This window comes from Myripristis murdjan, chromosome 22, assembly GCF_902150065.1.
Source record: "Myripristis murdjan chromosome 22, fMyrMur1.1, whole genome shotgun sequence".
NCBI lineage: Eukaryota > Metazoa > Chordata > Actinopteri > Holocentriformes > Holocentridae > Myripristis > Myripristis murdjan.
In genome coordinates, this window is record NC_044001.1 from 24,365,487 (window position 1) to 24,386,331 (window position 20,845).

Below are 20,845 nucleotides of genomic sequence, written 5' to 3' on the forward strand. Positions count from 1 at the left end.
CTCTCTTCTATCTCATTATGAGGAGCAGCTAAGGTGTTTATGCGGAGCCACAAAGTTTTACATTTATTTCAACAACATACCAACTCTTCCTCTTGTTTTGATTTTTTTTTCCCTCTTAGTTGCTCCACATTCAAAATGCCTCTTAGAAGCCATCTCTCTCCTCACCTGCAGCTGTGTCGGTGCATCTGACCACTGATTGGTCAGTTGCAGATTGCTGTCAATCTTTGCAGCTACGTGTGTGTGGGCTGTCAGATTACAGGTCTCTTTTTTTCTCTCCTCCTGGCTTGGGCTGACTTGGTGATCTAGCCTCGCGGGCATCGCGCGTGTACCGCCGGCGACGCGCGCGCCATGCCCGCGATCATGGCGCACGTACCGCGGTCGACGCGCGCACCACGCCCGCGGGCAAAATGAGGCCCCCCGTTGATCGTGAGGCCCTATACAGCTGCGTGTTCTGCGTGTAGGGAGGGGCGGCCCTGCTCCGTCCCCTAGGGATCTTAAGGAGGATTTGCATTGCACCATTGTAGGCGACTTGTAACTTCTGCATACTGGAATTTTATAAAATACCCACAGATGGGCAGTGTATAGTGGTGTACAGTAAGCTTTAAACAAGGATACTTTGACTTGAGTGGAACAACAGCTAAATTTACAAGCAATTGTGTTAGCCTGAGCATATAACTTACAACACTGTCTATATATGTCATCATCATCGGTCATATCATCAGTAATGAAGTGACCTATTGTTGTATAGTTTCAACACAGGAAATTTTAGATGTTTGTCCTGCTTAGTTCTACATATTAAAACAGCACTCTTGCTGGCATTGTATTTGATATCACATTGTAAACCATATTCAGTACATATATTAAGAAGCTGCTGCAGCCCAGCACTACTTGGACTAAAGGTTACAAGATCATCTGCATACATAAGATGATTCATACGCATACCACCAATCATACAACGAGGCATTCAGTCTCAAGGATAACTCATTTACATACAGACTGAATATGACAGGGGACAAAATTCCTCCCTGACTGACACCATTGGACATTCTAAAAGGCAGCAGATATGCTATTTCCCTGTTTGATGTGCATTTTCTGGTGAGCGTACCAATAAGCAAGAACCCTCACAATATACCTAGGCACTCCCCGTTGTTTCAGCTTAATAAACAGTTTTTTATGGTTTACTCGATCAAATGCTTTAGAGGCATTGATGAAACACATGAGAACAGTTTAATTTTTAGCCCTGTACAGGTTAACTATTTCCTTTAGTGTATATATACACGTCTGTGCCATGCTTTGATTTAAAACCAAACTGATTATCACAGGAGGTAATGTACACACTCACTCTATCGAGCAGGATTCTTTCCATAACCTTAGACAATATGCTAGCTAATGCTATTGGCCTATAATTATCCAGGCAACTAACTTTTCCAGCTTTGTCCTTAATGACTGGGACAAGCAAGATAGACAGCATTGAATCTGGTAGTATGCCATGGGTCATAAAACCAGTGAAACTAAGCGCTAAAAGAGGAGCAAGCCTCAGACTAGCATATTTCAGATGCTCAGCAGTAATTAGGTCCATGCCACAAACTCTGTTGTTAGGTAATTTTTGCATGGCATCATACACCTCATGTGACAGTATACTTAATGGTTCATCTTTCATGTTAGAGTCTTCCACATATAAATCACTTTTTAGACAGTTAAAGAGGGAACTATAATGTTGTCTCCATAGTTCAGCAACATTGTGTTCCCCAGTGACGCCTTCAACAGTACAAGGGAGAACAGGTTTACTCTTGTTTAAGGCCCTCACCTCTCTCCAAAAGTCAGTGATATTGTTACACAACATTTTGTTGGCCATGGAATCAGCCCTCGTAGCTTGTTCATTTTTAGCTATAAAGCAAACAGCATACTTAAATCTTGCATTGGTGAGTTTTTGTGCTCAAGCTCTGGGCCTTGTCTAGGTCTTCCAGCCAGGTCCCAGAGCTTATAGGCCTTGCTTCGGCATGAAACTGAGCTACATGCTCGTTCCAACCTGGTCTAATATTATGCTTCCTGTTGCACTTATACCGATTGTGAAAGGTTTTATCACCCTCAGACAATGCAGTCAGTATATCATCATACATTGAACAGAGATCACTCTTATGCTCTTCATTCTGACAATTAATATCCTTACACTGAATAGCTTCTTTAGGCAAATAGACATTACTTAAATATTGATCTGTGTTATTATAATAAGCCAAGATGTCGTCTCTGGTAAGAGCTGAAAAGTCTACTTTTGTAGTGGTAGCACTACTGGAGGCACTGATGTTACTAGCCACTGATGGCAATTCATCCACTTTAATTGTAATACGCCAAGGGTAAATGGTCTGCTAATGCTAGCCCATATTTAATACACATATTATCTAAGGCCTCATGGCCATCAGCTGTACTGAAACAATGGTCAAGCCATGAAGTAGTGTTCCAGGCTTCACTTATGTATATATAACTGTCTGCAGGCAGCAGCACTCTGCTTAACAAAATAAAGTTATTATCTTCACAAAAGTGTGTAAAATGATTTGCAAATAGAGAGTTCTTGTCGGAGAGATCAGTATTCATATCCCCCACAACATAAACACAGCAAATGCTATTGTCTTGGATGTAAGCATTAATAAATGCCAGTCTGTTGAGATATTCGTCCTCATTTTCATGTGACTCGTATGGAGTATAGACATTAAGTATGACAAAATTATTATTTTTATGTGTATATTGTAAACCAATACACCAGTCTACATCCAGCCTAATAGGCTTTAACACTGCCTCAAGGTTTCATCAAGGTTTCAGCATAGCGACCCCTCCTGGAATTCTGCCTCTGACTATTGTCTGGCTGAGATCAGTCGTTGACTCTCCCACTCCAAGGAAGTTTTGGTCAAAAGAGTTCAGTTCGTCTAGGTCTTGTTTAGCTAAAAAGGTCTCTTGTAAGCATAAAATGTCACACTCTGCCAACAGACTGTCCACAACAGAACGCTGCGCTATATCCCCTGCACTTTGCCCTGCACGCAGGCCACAGCAGTTGTATGACAGAATATGAAGCGCCATTCTCATTCTCCCACGTTATATTATATTATATCATAATTATTATTATTCTTATAATTAATGACAATGACATTTATTTATACATATTCATGCATTGCTGCTTTTGCCATTTTTCACATCTCCTGAAAATGCCCAGTGGATGGCAGTCAGTGAAAATGTCAAGCTACGAGGTGCAGAAAATCCAAACCCCTGCATGTGCACCCCTGCCACAGTGATATTTATAAAAACCATAGTTTCCAGGAAATGCAGATGAGAGGGGTCTGGGACATGAGCTGCTCTCTCACTCAAGTCAGCACTCACTCCCCCGTGTCTGAGAATGCTGTACTGTCCATAGTTCAGAAAGCAGTTTCACTGCGCGCGCGTGTGTGTGTGTGTGTGTGTGTGAGAGAGAGAGAGAGAGAGAGAGAGAGACAGAGACCTGATTCAACTCTTGACTCCAAACATTTACCCTGCTCAAGTGTGTCTATGCAAGACATTTTAAATTTGACGTGCAGGCCATGCAAGCAAAACAAGAACATCCTTTATCAACAGAACAGAGTGTACCTAATCTGAAGGGGCAAGGAAATTAGATAAATGTGTGTAGCCCTGATAATGGAATGTTATTTACACTTCATGTCATGATATATGAGTGGTTTCAGAAGTGGGTGGTTACATAATCTGAGGATGTTTTACTTTATGCATTCTGCTTCTGCCATTTCCAGCCATAGTCATACATTTGCTTTAGTCAGTGATTGTTGCTCATGATTTAAAGAACCATACCACTGATTCTGAATATCTGTCCCATTTGCTACAATTTCCCCACATTTCACATTGCCACAAACCATTTCGCAAATCGTACAGGGGTGCTAAAGATTTCACCACATATAATCAAAATTCCCCCATTTTTAAATATGAAGTTTTGTTTGGAATACCCCCCTTATAATGTTCTGCTTCTGCAGCAAACAAATTCACCACCATTCATAACAATTTGCTTTCCTGGGGACTATTTTTTGGCAGAGGGATTTTTCAGTTCCAATTTCAAGTCATCAAAACCCAACAGTGTTGCTGCTTTTAGAAAAACTAATGTGAAGGACTTAATTACAGTGATGGAATACTGCTGTAAAGAAAGTTTGACGTCTCTGAAAGTTCATTTTCATATCATAGTGGAATGAATGGAAACCAAAGGCAGGATAAATTTTATCGGCAGTGTGAAGTTTGTTTCCATTTCTGCTTCAGACTCTGATTCAGTTAAGCAGGACTTACCATAAAGCATTTAGAATTAGTCAATGTGTGGTATATTTAAAAAGGCATGGTGCATTTAAAAACATTTCAAAATCAATAAAGGGGATTAATACAATACAGGAGTAAAACAGGACTTAGAGGGCTGTATGCAGAGTTTATTCTGTTTTATGTAGACTTAAAACAGGCTGAACAATCCTATCAACAATACTGTACTGGGAAAGCTGGAGGGGAATTTAACTATCAATATCTGAAGAAATGATTGGCTACTGTAAAATATCTCTAATTTCACGGTGATGAGACATCCAGCAGAAAAATAGTTTGAAACTATCTGCACATCAATGAGTTTAACTGTTTTATGTAGGAGCAAATATACTCATAACATACATTAATGTGTAATCTCTAAAATGTAAGGCTATTGTGGACTCTTCTGATAATTTTTGTGATTTGATACTAGTATGTAAGTATGTATATATAAATATTGACCCTTTATGATTAAAATATTTAATGGTATATGTTTGTTTGTTTTGTTTTGTTTTGTTTTGTTTTGTTTTGTTTTGTTTTGTTTTGTTTTGTTTTTTGTGATAGCACTGCATGTTTACCTGACTACTATTTATAACTGATTACACCTAGGGCCTATTCCATCAAGCTGGCTAACGGGATAGCCTGGCTTATTTCGATGAGTCTCGCTAATTTAAGTGAGAGTTCCGTTCCATCAAAGTGGCTTGTATGAGTTGCAGCTCAGTAACCATGGCAACTTAGTCAGCAGAACTAGCCTGCTCCGTGGCGGCTTAGGGTCAAGCTTAGCGCAGCTGCGTGTCAGAGAATGTCCGACGGACGCAAACAGACCCCCAAATGATGGCTCCGTCACGTCTATATTGTTGCCCCGGCATCACATATTCAATTTAATTAAGTTCAAATTTAATTATGTAGCACCACGTCCGTGTTCGGAAATATAAATTCAGACTTAGCCTATTTCCCACAATGTGACCAAGCATGAATGTACGTGTTTACTTAATAAAAATAAACCTAATGAAAATCATGTGTTATCACTGTCAGTCTCCGAAATCAACCGAACAAACAATCAATTACTCAATCAAATTTTATTCATATAGCACAAGTCATACATCAAATGCAACAACAAGCGTTGAACATAAAAGGGTTGAAAAGAACATGAGGTTAAATAAAAAAGACGTCTTATTTTATTTCCCACCCGCAATTTGCGATGACCCGCCTCTATTCTGCCTGAAGCCAATAGATTAGTTGACATAGGTGAGGGACGTTTACAAGAACACATATTTCAGTTAATCCCAATTGGATTCATGGTCATCCCACTTTTTGAATGATCCCTTTATGTTTGGATTTTTACATGTAGCCTACCTATAATTTCATATGTAGGCCTAATGTAAATTCCTAAGTTTTGAAATCATTTAGCCTATTAACCATTAAAAAAACAACAACAAAACAAACTCAATCATCATCATTTTGTTCAAGCTGTGAAGACAAAGAATGAAAGCATTAAATACAGTCCAAACCATGGCTTTCTGTTGTGTTTAAATTTATAGGCTACTTAGCCTAATTCCTTCTCCAGTTTTTTGATTTCCATATCCCGACGGTGTCGCGCCGGTCAACAACCCGCTTCCGGCGCCCCTCTGGCCACTAGCGGCGCCCCTCCAGCAGATGGCGCCCTAGGCAATTGCCTATACCGCCTATGCCAAAAACCGGCCCTGTTTGTGATGATTTCTCTATATTCTTCATATAGTTCCATCAGCAGTGTCTGCTCCGCCGCTGAAAATGTCGAGGCTCTCCTTTTCCCCTCCTTTTGAGACAGTTGTACGTTCGTTTCGACAATCGACTGTTCTGGGCTGCTTATGTGCCCCGTGAACACGCGCACTTGAGGCTTGTTCAGACGTGGCTAGAATTAGCGCTGACTTGACGCGGCTGAATCGCGTTAGTGGAACGGGTTGAGGCTTTAGTGAAAGTTGACGCTAATTCAAGCCAGGCTATATCACGTAAGCGCAGCTTTCTTTAGCTGCTTTCATGGAATAGCCCCCTGCTGGCCAAAAGTTATAAACAAACCTGTTCACACCACTTTCCTCAGCGCCCTAAAGAAGGTGGAATGCCCAAAACAATATTATGGATATACCCCTTTAATAAAGGCTTTTATTAAATGAAGCATGTGGCTTAATAGTGCCCTGAACTTTAGACTTTTTTCAAGTCTCTTTCTGTGAAAATGCGCTGTGGATTACAGTCAGTACAGTGTACAGGCACACAAAGAATGGAACAAGAGAGCAGCTCGCATGCCAGCCCCCTCCTCTCTGCATTTCTGAGAAACCACATGCTTTACAGATAATACTGTAGCTCCCACATAAGGAAATAGGATGAATATTCACTGGTCATCATCCAGTGGGCTTCCTCATGTGAGTTGGCTTTAAAGGAAAATCTGCTTTCCACAAATCAACAGGGCAGGAAGAAAATAACATCCTGTCACATGTCGTATGTTACAGACCAGAGAGACACAGGCTGTTAGATTTGTATTTTTTTTATTTACAAAAAGCAAAATAAAGTGACAAAAATACTTTCGACAGCAATTCTTGGCCTATAAGTTCACAGTAACAGAAATAAACTGAAGCAGCAGAGAACGGAGCAGCTGAGTCACGGGGGAACGAAGGGGCTGATCAGGCCATTCAGACACACATGGGGGGGGGAATGAAGACATAACCATGTAAACAAACTACAATAACCCCAATAGAAAATAAAAAGAAGAAAGAAGAAAGAAAGCAAAAACATAGTGGAAAAAATAATGAAACAAGAATATGGAAACAGCCAAAGAAATAATTACAAAACTCAAACTAGAAAATAATGCCCCTGCTGGAAGAACATGGTGCAGACCAACTGGAATCATCAGATCCAGTGCAGCTCAGTAGTGGGACTTTCTTATCAGCTGCCGTCAGAGCTCAAAGAAGAAAAAGAAGAAGCCAGCCCGTCAGCTACAACAGCAAACCCAAGGACCCGGTAACACACAAAAACCGAATTAACTTCATGAAAATTAATTAACTTAATGAAAACTATTATAGCAAAGAAAGTTAATTTAAACTGTGGGTATGTTATATGAAACCAAACTCTGTGTCCAGTCACTTATCAGTTTGCAGATGTGTATTTTCCGAGTCATTTGTTAAAAAAAAAAAAAACTAAACTAAACTAAACTAAGTGAACTGATATATTGATTGAGATGAAAAGAGTTTCCACCATGAAGTGCACTCTCTTAGCACAGTGGCATTAACTTGAGGTTTTTCTCTCCTGTCTGTTTCCCACAGGACGCCTGAAGCAGCAGGGCAACACATTTGCAATGCAGTGTGGTGGAGTGGGCCTGATGGCCGGTGCGGGACTGGGTCCGGCTGCGTTCATCCCTGTTGCTGTTGTTGGTGGAGCTGCACTTGTATATGGTGCATGTAAGGTTATTGACAAGGCAGCAGATGTTGCATGTAAGGTTATTGACGAGGCAGCAGATGTTGTGGCAAAGGAAGTGGTGAACCTTACAAATGATGTGATGGGACGTTGCTGCAAAAATCTGTCATCAGAAAGTGGGAAGTCGTTCCAACAGCAGCAGCAAGATGGAGATTTGGATTCATCTGAAGTGGAAAACATGCTCTTTCTTGGACAAACTGGCACATATGCATTGTAAGCATTGATAGGCATAGATACGGGTGTGGCAGATGGGATTGTGGATTTTACTAAACATGTAACTTGCAATTTCAGACAAAGGCAAATTAGTGCCGCTTAAATGTTCAGGCGTTTTTTACATTAATCAATGTAGAGCAACTTCCCAGTTGAATGGCTTCCTCCTGTGGGTAATAATGGTTGTTCTTTGAGATCAAGATGTCATGGGAAGACCCTTGGAAACTTTTGCAAGGCACTGTTTTATGTGCGGGATGGAAGACTTGACAGTTTGGTATTAATAAGTGAGAGAGAGAGAAAGAGTGAGATTTCATGCTCGCACAGGTTATTAAATTCAGTCTTTTTCTTTTTAGTGTCAAACGTAATCTTAGGGAATTCTCCAAAGGTGAAGATGGGGATAAAGGCCTTGTTGAGGCAGATCATATCCCACCACTGGAGTCTATCAGGAGGGCAGCAGAGCAGCCCGGGTTTCAGAGTCTCCATCGTGCCAATCGAGGTCTTTACAACATGGTGATGAGCTTGAGAGCCGACCCACGTGGAGAAAACCTGTTCACCGTCCAGGTGGCCAGACATCACCACAGGGATGCCCTGTCCACTGGTGCGAGCAGGGCGTCTCGAGAAGCACGGTGCGTGTTACTGCACTCAGGTCGCTCTTAACATGTGGGTTTGGTCTGATGTGACCCTTGCTCACTGTCCTCTGAATATTGTCTTGTATTCTCAGGCTCCTGCTGTCACGCAGTATTGCCAGGGGAGACGCGCTGGTGATGCTCAAACAGGCATTTATCATCGCTCATCCTTATGCCTCCCAGCAAATCAGAGACGATGCAGGTTTGGAAGCTTGGATTTTACTTAACCCTCCTATTATCTTTGGAGTCAGTTTGACAGATGACAGTTTTGACATCTGGGAGGGAAAGACACGATTGATGTGGATGGGGGAGGTTACGTTTTATTTAGAGGGCTGTTTAGGTCGTCAACAAGACACATGAAGTACCTGACACATAGATTTGGGTAGCAGTTTTTATTATAATAATTATAATAATAAAAAGTCAGTAAATTAAGGTAATGGGAGGGTTAACATTGTGCATGTACTGCATGGACTTTTTTCTGATGGTGTATTTGATTAAGCATTTGAACTCTAATACGTATTATGCAATTTATTTCAGCGCTTGGCAACAGATCACACGAAAGGAGAGTTTTTATTTCCAGGGACAGAACAATGAGAATCTACACCACAGCCTTCCACAGCCTGCTTGTAAAGTACAGGGAGCTGGACATCATCAACGACGCAGAATTTAAACACCTCATTGAATATGTGAACAATTGTGGATATCTTGACAGACGTTCTCCTGAGTATATTGACATACTTGACATTGTCAAGCGCTATGGTAAACCTCAAAACTAGAATTTATCCACTGGCCAAAGTAGGGGACAAGTAGTGAGGACAAAATGCTTTTTTTTTCTTCCTGTTTATTTTGCAATAAGTTTGATAACTGATTTAGCCGCTTCCCATGTTGTAGTGTACTTTAAAAATCCCTGTTGTGCTGGCAACACAGTAAAGACACCTATTTCAGTATTGTTTCTGTACATATTGTTTCTTTTGGTTGCACACTTCAGGCTACTTGTCAAACTTAAGAATTTCCACCAGGCAGAAACAGGATCCCAGAGGACAGTTCCATCGAGTGTGTTTTCACATCAGGTTTTGGCATGTCCATGCTCAGAAAAGAAGTTCTGAGACAGACATGTTGATGACATTTGGCATTAATTTTACTTGTAAGCGCCCTGCTGCCCCCCGCTGGACATGTATTTATTTTGTTATTGCTTGCAATGTGAATGCGTCACAGGCTAAATAAAACTTTCTACTTCTCTATTGGGTTCTGCCTTTTCATTTCACTCTTTCATTTCACTCATATTCTGCTTAATGGGCAAGTGGGCCCAAATGCAGAGAGCAGGAGGTAAACATGAGATTAAAAATAAACAAACAAACGAAAGTGCAGTTTGGCAGCAGGCAGGTTACAGGTAGTAGTAGTAGTAGTAGTAGAAACTGGCAGACTGTTTGGTTTACATAGTAATGTGTCAAACAACAAGGCCATTGACCCTCTCCTGTTAGCAAAGTTACAAATTCAAATCACATTTATTGAACACAAACCCGTTTTGATTACTTTACTGATTTAGTGACATGACTTGCGGTCGGCGGGTAGAATTGAAGAAATAGGGTAAAATGAAATGGTGGTGCGCACTCTTGACCAGTAGGTGGCGGTAGTTGTTTGCGCACTGCCCGCCTCGTAATACCACTCCAGTGCTGTAGGTGGTAGTAAAGGGTTGGTACCGCCAAGCTAAAACCCTCAAAGAAGCCGCATAGACACACGTGTGGGACACTGTCAACATGGGTAAAAGGAGGCAGAATAAGCAGCTTTTTACGAATTTATCCAAAAAACAGAAGAAGCACCTGAAGGAATTTGGAGAGGAGCATCCTTTCCACGACATGTGAGCGTCTCAGGACTCTAGTTTGTTTTCAGCAGCGGTTCGGCTAGCGGGCTAGCTAGCGTGCTAGGTCTGATACAGGCAACAAAAACCCAGAAAAACGCCTGGTAGTCAGTATTTTCACCACGTTACACATACAGTATCAGATGTTAAACCTGAAGGTCTAAATATATACTGTCCTGTCAATGAAAAGAGCACAGTTTAGGCTAATTTAACGTGGTGTAAATGTGATGTCATTTGAAAATAGTATAGCAAATGCACTGACAAGGATCGTTGAAAGTATTGAATTATTAAATCACTTTATTGTGAATGTGTTTATGGTCGTTTAGCGTTTAGTCTGTACCTTTGTGTGTCTTCATAGAGTCAATGAAAGACCGGAGAGAACTCAGATAGTGGACCTGGTGAGTAGCAATGAACAAAAAACACCTCTTGTCATAACCCCAAAGTAGTTACACCGTTTTTACAGAGGCCAGTTTGACATGAAATAGCCCAATGTTACTAATAACAGTGAAAGTCCCGGTGTGGTCAGGAACCAGGGTTGCCAGGTCTGTGAGACAAAAGCAGCCAAACAGCAACTCAAAACCAGCCCAAAACCCGCTCAACCTGGTATAAAAAGGGCCCAAAAATCAGCCCAATACCAGAACTCAAAATATGCCCATAAAAATCCATATATGTTGCTTTTAAAGTCCAACAGCATTGCTATAATTGCAAAATGCACTAGAATATCTATAAAATAACACCATAAACATTAAAGGCAATTTCCCGAAACAGTTCTTTCACCTATTTAATTTACAGTATATCAGAACTTAAAATATAATATGGGATACCTTACTTCAGCTGACAGGCACTGGGCACGAGTGTTGCTGGTGATGTGATTGGTCATGTGCTGAGTGGCCTCACACAGCATTGACATATTATTTGTCTGTGAAGCATGTGACATATGTGGATAGTTTATATGCTGATCTGGCCCGGAGTCAGTTTGACAGGATTTGGGTATAAACATTGGTCATTCAAAATATGAATCTTTATTCATGTCTGCCCAAGCCCAACCAGCGGACAAAATTTATTACCCGCGGCAACACTTAAAAAGTAGCCCAATTTGGCGGAAAAAACGCGGACTTGGCAACCCTGAATGGAACCACAGCCCCGCTGTTGTGCATTCAGGTTCATTGGAAAGGTGGCGCTAGACTCAAATGGAAGAGAATCTTAATGAATGAATTAACACTCGTGTTTCCTCTGCTATTGCATGTAAAAGTGGCTGCTGTGAAAAAGGTCTATATAGGATCATATGAATAAAATGTAAGGATTTGTCTAGAAATGTGTTATACACTAATTGCACTAACTGCAGTAATGCCAACGCCAGACAGTCATGTGAAATTGCCAGCTCACTGGGTTCAGTGTTCTGTACAGTTTACCATATTTTCTGTAGTTGTGATACTGTAACAGTCTTTTTGAAAGGTGCGGTATGAATTAACCGTTTTATATTATCAATGAAGTTTTTTTGGGGGGGGCAAAGTAAAAGCTGAGCTCCTCATCTGCTACAGCCAGCAAGTCCAGAACAGTCTGATGCTGAGAGTGAGGAGGAGGAGGAGGAACCAGAGCAGAAAACAGCCTATCAGAAACTTCTTTCAACTCTCAGCCAACCTGCCAACAGCGGCCAGAGTGAGGAGGAAGAGAGCGATGAAGAAGAGGAGGAAGACGGGCCTCTTGATGAAGGCAGTTTGTTTATTTTCAGGAATAACAATAAAAAAAATGTACATTTTTGTGTAAGGGCAGGTGTGTGGGTCTTTCTATAACTGAAGGACAACCATTCTCGCTTGCCATTACAGGTGTGAGTGATGAAAGTGGTGACGACAGTGAGAATGGTGAAGAGGACGAGCTGGAGGATGGAGATGAAGCTCCAACTGAAGCAGCAGCAGGAGTGGAAGAGGCGGATGATGAGGCAGGAGTGGAGGATGAGCCAGTACAGGAGGAGGAATTCACAGACAAGGAGCATGAATCTCAGTTCTGCCTGGAGACAAACGTCTTGGGTGAGGGAGAGCAAGAGGACGCTGAGGACACCGCAGAGCAAGAGGACAGTCAAGGTAAGTAAGGACTGAGGATTTGTGTTTCTAAGTCCTGTGTATTCACTCTGTGTCACTGTTTTTTCAAATGTCTCAGTGTGGAACAAAATGCAAGTTATAGCTGTGAATGTGATGTGATTATGGTGTGTTTTGCTGTGTATGAAGACACGTTCTTGCAGCATTTGGACACAGAGCTGAGTGAAGAGGATGTGGAGAGACTTACATCTGGCACTAAAGCCCACACGCAGATCAAGGTATTAATTACCCGGCTTTACTCTCACTATAAACTCTTTTGTCAAGTGTCATTATAGTGTGGGCTATGTTTCCATTTCCATCAGTGTAATTACTAATAAATTGTTTTCTACTGAGGGTCAGCAAAATTGGAAAGCAAATTAACTCATCATAATCATTCAATTCTTTATTTTTTGTGCCATTTTTAATTTTGAAACGGTATGTCGTTGCATACTTGGTGATACTTCGTGTTTCTGTTACTGTGAGCGAGCCAAACAGAAAAGCAACAAAGGCAGATGCTTTGTTGCTTTCAACAGGATCAGATTAAAATTACATCAGTTTCTACATGAGGATTTATTTTGAAATGGACACTCTCATTTCAAAATAAAAGTCCTCTGTAGTGGCAGAGTGTAAAACTTTTAGTTTTTTGAATGAGAGCCTCATAATATTAATATTCAACATGCAACGACAAAAATTTAATGTATAGATTCAGTGTACATTCTGTCATTTATTATTTTGCTGTGAAATCCCCTAATGTGTTTACATTTAGATCTCTGGTTTCAGATCTACGGTCTCCCACCAGTTGTGCCACATTTGCCCCATTGAACTTGTTCAAAAACAGGAGGGGACATCACATGTCAAAGCAACTCAATATTGTGTTTTGAACTTGACATCTCTAGTAATTACATTGTAATCTCAGTTTATATACTTATGTCTGTGTTCCCCTTGTACATAGTGGCCAAAACTGGGCACTCTGCTATGCACCAGTTTCCTGGACAAGTTTGGCCCCATCGACCAGGAGAATAACGCCAGCCTGCCTGCTTTCCACAAAGTGCTAGAGGCCCGCTGGAAGTCTCTAAACCAGGCCTCCAACCCCGGGGGAGATGCAGAGGAGGTCAGCCCCTTCCAACTAGAGCTGCTGGCTCTCATGGGATCCTACAAGGACATCTACTATTCAGAGAGCAATCCTCTGAGGGAGGGCTGTCAGGCACACAGCACATACTGCCTCCATGTGCTCAACCACGTACTAAAGGCCAACTCCCGTGTCCTGGCTCACAATGGCCAGTTGAGAGAGCGGAAAACTGAGGCTAAAGCTGGAGCCGAACCACAGGATGAACCCAGAGATCAAGGTCTGACTCGGCCGAAGGTAATCAGCTGGCAGTTTAACAATTTTTCTTTGATAACGGTACTACATATAGCACGTTGAAACATCAATACTTCATTGTCAAATTCATACAAGTGTCATGTATGTGATACATGAACCAACAAGATAGACGTAAAGGTAATTGGTAGCCGCTGTATCACAACAGTGACATTATTGTGCTAATGTGTATCTAATTGACACTGTATATCAAGACATCACAGTGCACATGGAACAGTCACAGGTTCTGTCATTCCAAATGAACTTCCAACCCTTATTTTGTTCCTGTCCACGACCAACCACTTGTGTGATGGTTGTCCCAGGTGTTGATCCTTGTACCGTTTCGAGACAGAGCGCTGCGAGTCATCCAGACATTCATCGGCCTGTTGGAGACCAAGGGCAAGAAGATGGTCGTCAGCAACAAGAAGAGGTTCAAGGATGAGTTTGGAGAGGAGCCGGGGGATAAGACACCCAACCTGCAGAGACCCGACGACTACCACGCCATCTTCTCAGGCAACATAGACGATCACTTCAGAATAGGTACGCTCAAATTAAATCGTTTGTCATAAGTGATCATTTTTGATCATACTGTACATACTTTGATCATACAGACTTATACCACAATCTGGATGAATACTCATTTCTCATTGGCCAGCAGGTGTGCATTAAAACAATGTTTTGCACACCTAGTTCATCTCAGGTTTAATTGCCGTTCTGAGGTCATCCACACCCAATTTGTAACAACAGCACCTTTAAAAAAAAAAACACTGCTGTTCAAAGCTTCCTCGTTATCAGCTGCAGCAGCTGAGTTATCGGCATGATAATCTTTACAGCCAGGAAGGAAAATACACCAATGGATTTTTTTATATTGTTTCCTTCATGCTGTGGACAAATGACTATGGTACATGCGGGACAATCAACTCGTAGGAGTGTGTCAAGCTCCATTCACGTCGGGTTGTTCTTTGCTTCCAAGTCATGCCTTAAAACCGTTTAACACACATGCACTTGTTGATTATCCCTTGCATGTTCTATGGAGGTGTGTAAAGTATTCAAGTGACATTTGAAGCAGTCAAGTGGACATTTTGTTACTGGATAGTTGTCTCACAATTCAAGTGTTGTGCTGATATCTTGCTACCAGACAGACAGAGGAATGGGTGGAAAATAAATGCCTTTCAAGTTTATTGGCAGAGGTAAAAAGGCCAAATTTCTATAACTTTAGGGTTAGAGTAACTACTGAGAACCTGTGGATAAGGAGTGTATAAAAGCATAAAAACAGCTTTTTAGAGGCCATCTTTATCTATGAACAAATAAGCTAAGACCTCCTGACAGAAGATTTATAACACCATATTTTGTTAGTTTATCAGAAACAAAGCTTGAACTAATTGTCATTCTGATATACTTCATCAGTGTCATCTGTCTAAAGTTCCCTTGTTGTCCCTTCTCTCCATCAGGCGTCTCCATCCTGAGGAGTAGTATACGCCTCTACGCCCCCTTCTACTCCTCAGACATCATCATCGCGTCTCCACTGGGTCTTCGCACTGTGCTGGGAGCAGAAGGAGAGAGCAAGAGGGACTTTGACTTCCTCTCCTCCATCGAGCTGCTCGTGGTGGACCAGGCCGACATCTTCCTCATGCAAAACTGGGAACACGTTTTGGTAAAGATACTAACCTCTGTTTGGAAACAAAGCAAAGCCGCACACTCAGACTCCTTTACTGAGGTTTATTTCACCAAAGTTTTGGGCAGAGTCCACGGCCTGCACCTCCTGTTGAGGTTTGTGGCCTCAGAAATTTCCTTTTAAAGATACTAAGGTGCAAAACATGACGTGTTACTGCATGCCTTCATCTCTTCAGTACAGACTGGCTTTGCTGCTCATCATGGCTAGTGTAGAAAATTCAACCTTAATAGAAGCGCTTAAGCTTTCACAGGATTGCAGATATTTGCATTAATGCTGAATATGTTTTAAATTTGTTTATTTGCTTTGCAAAAATGAGCATCTAGTCAGTGCTTCCACCAGAATTTTTAATGTGAAAAGGCCTCTGAAACTACTTAGACCATGGGAAACTAAAATACTCCACTTAAATCTGTAATAATAATAATAATATCACATCAATAATGATATATTCATGCATATATACACTCAATGGCCACTTTATTAGGTGCTCCTGTACAGTCTAATGCAATTGAATACATCAGCTCTGCTGTGAATTCTATTTTTATGAAGTTTGTAATTTTCAGTTTTTGTTGAGAAACGTGTAAATTCATTTATATGTTTATTACTGAGGTCATAGTTAAAGCCGGTGATATTTTCTGTAAATGGGCAGTATGGATGCACCATATCCATTTAACCTTGTCTCAGCAGTCTGTACACTTCATCCCATTATCTACAGTATATATTACACTTACATTAATTACACAATTAAAATTTTTACAGTCACATACATGGGACAAGCCATTAAATGTGCCAAAATTTTGACAACAAAGATTATTGCATACTGTTGTCTGAATAAAAGACTTTTTTTCTCATCCTGTTAAGCACTTTTTAACTATGTTTGAGAAGTGCTCTATAAATATGGGTGATTATTATTTTGATCTCAGGTCCTGTCAAAAGCTGCTATAGTTGAGCATATCTGTTTACATTGTACCGCACCTAATTAACCTAATTAAACATCATGTTGTTTCCTCAGCATGTGATGAAGCATGTGAACCTGCAGCCACTGGACTCCCACGGGGTGGACTTCTCCAGGGTGAGGATGTGGAACCTGAACAACTGGGCCAGACACTACCGGCAGACCCTGGTGTTCAGCTCCGTCCAGGACCCGCAGATCAACAACATCCTCTCCAAGCACTGCACCAACTACCGTGGACAGGTACCTCACATACCATACACCATACCACATACCTAATACACTGACCATGACACTTGATCCAGGAAGGTGAGGATTCAAGAATTAAATCTAATATAGAATCAGTGTTTATAAAACTATTGATTGTTGTAACATTCCTAAGCAGCAGCTGTTGTCTTGATGATTTACTCAGTTTACTTTTATCAATATTTCATAAAAGTATTGAAAGTAAGATTTTACCTAAACACATACATAGTGCTTTATTTTTTTAACTAAAGACCCTTCTTTGCCATTCAGATTTGCCAGTTGGATAACCTGCACTAACAAGGTTGAACTTTACCAGTATTGACATTAATCTTCCTCCACAACAGCTTCCCCACACAAATGTTTGCAGTTTGCAGCTGTGGTATACACAAATAGTGGACTGCTTCATCTGAGTCTGTGTCTATCCAGGCATTGCTCGAGAAGATGAATTCTGCTCTGACACTTACATCCTTAATATTACCAACATTTAGGTTTTTCATGTGCATTCACTTGAATTAATTACTGTATGTGATTTTACACCAGGTGGCCACCAAGAACATGCCAAAAACAGGCTCAATCTGCCAGGTTCTGGTGCAGTTGCCACACGTGTTTCAGATGTTCTCTGCTGACAGCTTCATGGACCAGGATGCCCGGTATGGACCTCCTGAATTTTAGTCATGTGTTTTATGTTTATGATTATATTTTGTGCAAAGTAGTCAAACTAATTCAGAGGTAATAATGGAATATGTATGATCGATCATAGACAAGATACTAGAATGGGTAATAGGATTCGGACAAATGAATAGTTTTTGCCAATAATATTGTAAACTGTTGTATTTTCATCATTCTGCACTCTGCCTGCAGATTTAAGTTCTTTGTGGACAAAGTGCTGCCTCAGTACAAGGACTCGGTCATGTCCCATACACTGGTCTATGTCCCCTCATACTTTGACTATGTGCGTCTGCGCAACTACATGAAGAAGGAGGAGCTAAACTTTGTCAGTATCTGTGAGTACTCCAGCAAATCGGAGGTGTCCCGAGCCAGGCACTTCTTCCAGAAAGGGAATAAACAGTTTCTGCTCTTCACCGAACGCTTCCACTTCTACAAGAGGTCAGTTCCTCTTTTTAGAAAAGTTGGCCTATTTAAATTGCTTGTCATCATTTTGATCAGAGAATCCATTAGTATTCAAAGATACTATTAATTTAAGTGCAAAGAAACTATTTGCCATATTTTTTGTTTGCCTGTGTATTCGCTACAACTAAAACTACATAGTACATCAACCATCCATAAAATAAAAATGTGCTTAAAAAATATCCATAAAAATGTGTTATGCAAAAAATTGTGAGTTCACATCCACCCTGCCCTAACTAGTTTTTGAAATGGCTTCTTCACATGAATAATTTTAGTGTAACTAAGAGGTTCAAGGATGGACAATCAACTATCATAAAAATTTCACAAGTGCCGCTTTGTAACATCACACAGAGTTGTCCCACATGAGTCTTTAGCGTTAGTGTGTACAAGGTAAATGTGAATGCGATTTTAGCAGATTTCAAAATTCCAAATACTTAGATGCATCATTTATTTGTGAATAGTCAGAATTCCAAGCCTTTGGTAAACAATGACTGTTTAACCACACAGCTTTTGCCAGGTAACAAGAATGCCTACCAAACAAGAACTATATTCTACAGATTTAGACGTTTCAGAAGATCATGCAGCTGGACTTAAAGTTTATCAGATTTTTGCCACAGTCTTCTTGACCCATCCTTCCCATGTTTCAGATACACCATCAAAGGGATCCAGAATCTGATCTTTTATGGGCTCCCCACCTACTCCCACTTCTACAGCGAAGTGTGTAACATGCTGGCGGCGGGGGGGCAGGGCGAGGAGGCCAGCTGGACCTGCACTGCCCTCTACTCGCGATACGATGCCCAGAAACTGGCTGCCATCACTGGGGCCCAGCGGGCCGGACAGATGCTTCACTCCAACAAGACTGTTCACCTCTTCATTACTGGAGAGGAGGACAAAGCTTCCTGACCATGAGGGACAGTTAACAGAGGGACCACTACACAGAAACCATTACCAGTGTATGGACTACCTGTTCAACTAAGCTGTTCAGCTAGGTTGAGTGCCTGTGTGGACACCTGGATTATATGTTGGAGGAAACGCATCATATGTACTTGAGGTTGCTGAGTGACATCTGTCCACCCGTTCTGCCTGTCATACAGTAGAATGATTGGTCTGACATCAGGAAAATGTCTGTTGAAAATGCAGCTAATGCAATGCAGAATTTTAAAACCATCTATGTGTGCATGTATGCAAGAGAAGATGCATTGACACTTGCTGCATTTTACATTCAGCAACAACAAACAGCCTAGGGGCAGGATTAATGAAAGATTAAAAAAAAAAAAAAAAAAAACTCAAGCACCATTCTCCCTCAACTTTAGTGTTTTATATATATCTTGTCTTAACCTTCTTCTTATTTGTCTTCCTAGAAAAAAACTTGAAAGTAAATGGTATTCTTCACATGAATGTTCTCAGATTTGTTCTTGACTTTTATCTTACCTTAAAGACAAGCCTTCACCTTTCTCAAAATCCCTACAGTGAAAAGGTAAGCCACTAATTTGATATGTGTGACGAAGCTGTGTTCAGAGCCGTCACGTGACTACGGACAGGTGAACATGGCGTTTTAGTGTGGTTTGCACACCAGATCGGAGAGATTTATTTCAAAACAGCCCAAATCGGGCAGTAATTTGACAAGAACAGACTGGACTGGACTGGACAGCACTTGCCAAACAGATGTCTCAAGATCGGACAGCAAGACAGAGAAGCTAAGCAAATAAACCAAAGAATACAGACATGAGTGCAACGAAGACGCACCTGTCTGACACAGACACTGATGAGGAGACTCCTGTGTGGGCGAAATGTTTGACAAACGCTTTCAAAAGCCATCAAGCTTCCATGAATACTAAACTTGAAGAGATCAACTCTGCAATCAAAACCCTCTCTAAAGATTTTAATGCAGTAAAGCACAGAGTCACTAATGCAGAACAACGCATAAATGCTTTGGAGGAAGACTTTGGAAAAGAGAACACGCTGGTTAAAGAACTATCCAAGAAAGTTTCATCACTCTGCCAGCGGGTTGACGACCTAGAATCACACAGTAGGAGGAACAATATCAGAATAATAGGCATGAAAGAAGGAATTGAAACAGATGATCTGATTGGGCTGCTGGGCCACGTATTTCAACATATACTGGGGGAGAATGAGCATCTGAAGTGGACCGGGCCCACCGAGCTCTTTGGCCTCGTCCGGACCCGGGGGATCCACCTCGCAACATCATTGTGCGCCTGTTGAGATGGGGTGACAAGCAGAAGATCCTGGCTGCAGTGAGGAAGGGGAAATCTCTCTCCTGGCAAGGACAGCCTTTTTTTAATTCGACAAGATCTATCGGCGGAGGTGCAGAGGCAACGCGCTGAATACAATGACTTAATTGAAGAAGAGGAAAATAAGGGTTGGAATATTGCACCCTGCCCACCTGGTACTCACCATTGATGGAGAAAAGATCATTTACAACAAACCTGAGGTGGCACGGAAGGAGCTGCAGAAGTGGCTGGGTGAGAGCCCTCCCGGTGCCAGCGCACCCGAGACCGGCCCGGGGTGACTTTGTGAGTCCATGATACTGAGAACGATGGTCCTTTCAGTCCTCCTTTTTTTTTTTTTTGGTTTAGACTGATGTAACAATATAGGCTTCTGTGACCTCGGTCAGTTAACAAATATTTTAGGCCGAATTATGGTTAGCCTACATGCTGCAAATAATTTACTGGGGGGATGTTTCGTTTTTTTTTTTTTTTTTTTTTTTTGTCTCTTTGTTTGTTATAAGTCAAGAAAATGTTTATGAACCAAAGAATAAAACCTAATCTAAATAGGTCCTTTTTCAGTATTTTGGCTGTTTTAGAAAATAAGTTTGTAGTAGTGATTTCCACCTTACGCATACTTAGCCTACTTTTTAGGGGTTTCCCATGAATGAAATCCTACTAATCGAAATTATGATCTGGTTATCAATCATACTACGCCTACACCCGACTATCACGGGCTGA

At 41.2% G+C, this 20,845-nt stretch overlaps 2 protein-coding genes across 2 annotated transcripts; both read left to right on the forward strand.

Moving 5' to 3' along the window:
- The first annotated feature begins 7,093 nt into the window (after positions 1–7,093).
- Positions 7,094–9,830, forward strand: LOC115354208 (uncharacterized). Its single transcript, XM_030044469.1, has 5 exons — positions 7,094–7,302; positions 7,605–7,968; positions 8,319–8,591; positions 8,687–8,793; positions 9,129–9,830. Exons 2-5 carry the CDS (start codon positions 7,637–7,639, stop codon positions 9,365–9,367), a joined length of 951 nt encoding a protein of 316 aa, XP_029900329.1. The 5' UTR covers positions 7,094–7,302; positions 7,605–7,636; the 3' UTR covers positions 9,368–9,830.
- A 469-nt stretch (positions 9,831–10,299) lies between these two features.
- Positions 10,300–19,216, forward strand: utp25 (UTP25 small subunit processor component). The gene is made up of 12 exons (XM_030045035.1): positions 10,300–10,449; positions 10,808–10,847; positions 11,991–12,162; positions 12,276–12,530; positions 12,675–12,763; positions 13,477–13,887; positions 14,205–14,421; positions 15,333–15,535; positions 16,566–16,748; positions 17,292–17,401; positions 17,613–17,858; positions 18,527–19,216. Exons 1-12 carry the CDS (start codon positions 10,349–10,351, stop codon positions 18,780–18,782), a joined length of 2,283 nt encoding a protein of 760 aa, XP_029900895.1. The 5' UTR covers positions 10,300–10,348; the 3' UTR covers positions 18,783–19,216.
- Positions 19,217–20,845: the final 1,629 nt, after the last annotated feature.

What these genes read in the sequence shown, in the direction of transcription:
- utp25 (XM_030045035.1), top strand. Translation starts at nt 10,349, where the DNA reads ATGGGTAAAAGGAGGCAGAATAAGCAGCTTTTTACGAATTTATCCAAA. An exon ending in AGACGATCACTTCAGAATAG is followed by an intron (nt 14,422 to 15,332) that starts GTACGCTCAAAT and finishes TCTCTCCATCAG; the next exon opens with GCGTCTCCATCCTGAGGAGT. An exon ending in AAAACTGGGAACACGTTTTG is followed by an intron (nt 15,536 to 16,565) that starts GTAAAGATACTA and finishes TTGTTTCCTCAG; the next exon opens with CATGTGATGAAGCATGTGAA.
- LOC115354208 (XM_030044469.1), top strand. Translation starts at nt 7,637, where the DNA reads ATGCAGTGTGGTGGAGTGGGCCTGATGGCCGGTGCGGGACTGGGTCCG. An exon ending in CAAACTGGCACATATGCATT is followed by an intron (nt 7,969 to 8,318) that starts GTAAGCATTGAT and finishes TTTTCTTTTTAG; the next exon opens with TGTCAAACGTAATCTTAGGG. An exon ending in GCAAATCAGAGACGATGCAG is followed by an intron (nt 8,794 to 9,128) that starts GTTTGGAAGCTT and finishes AATTTATTTCAG; the next exon opens with CGCTTGGCAACAGATCACAC.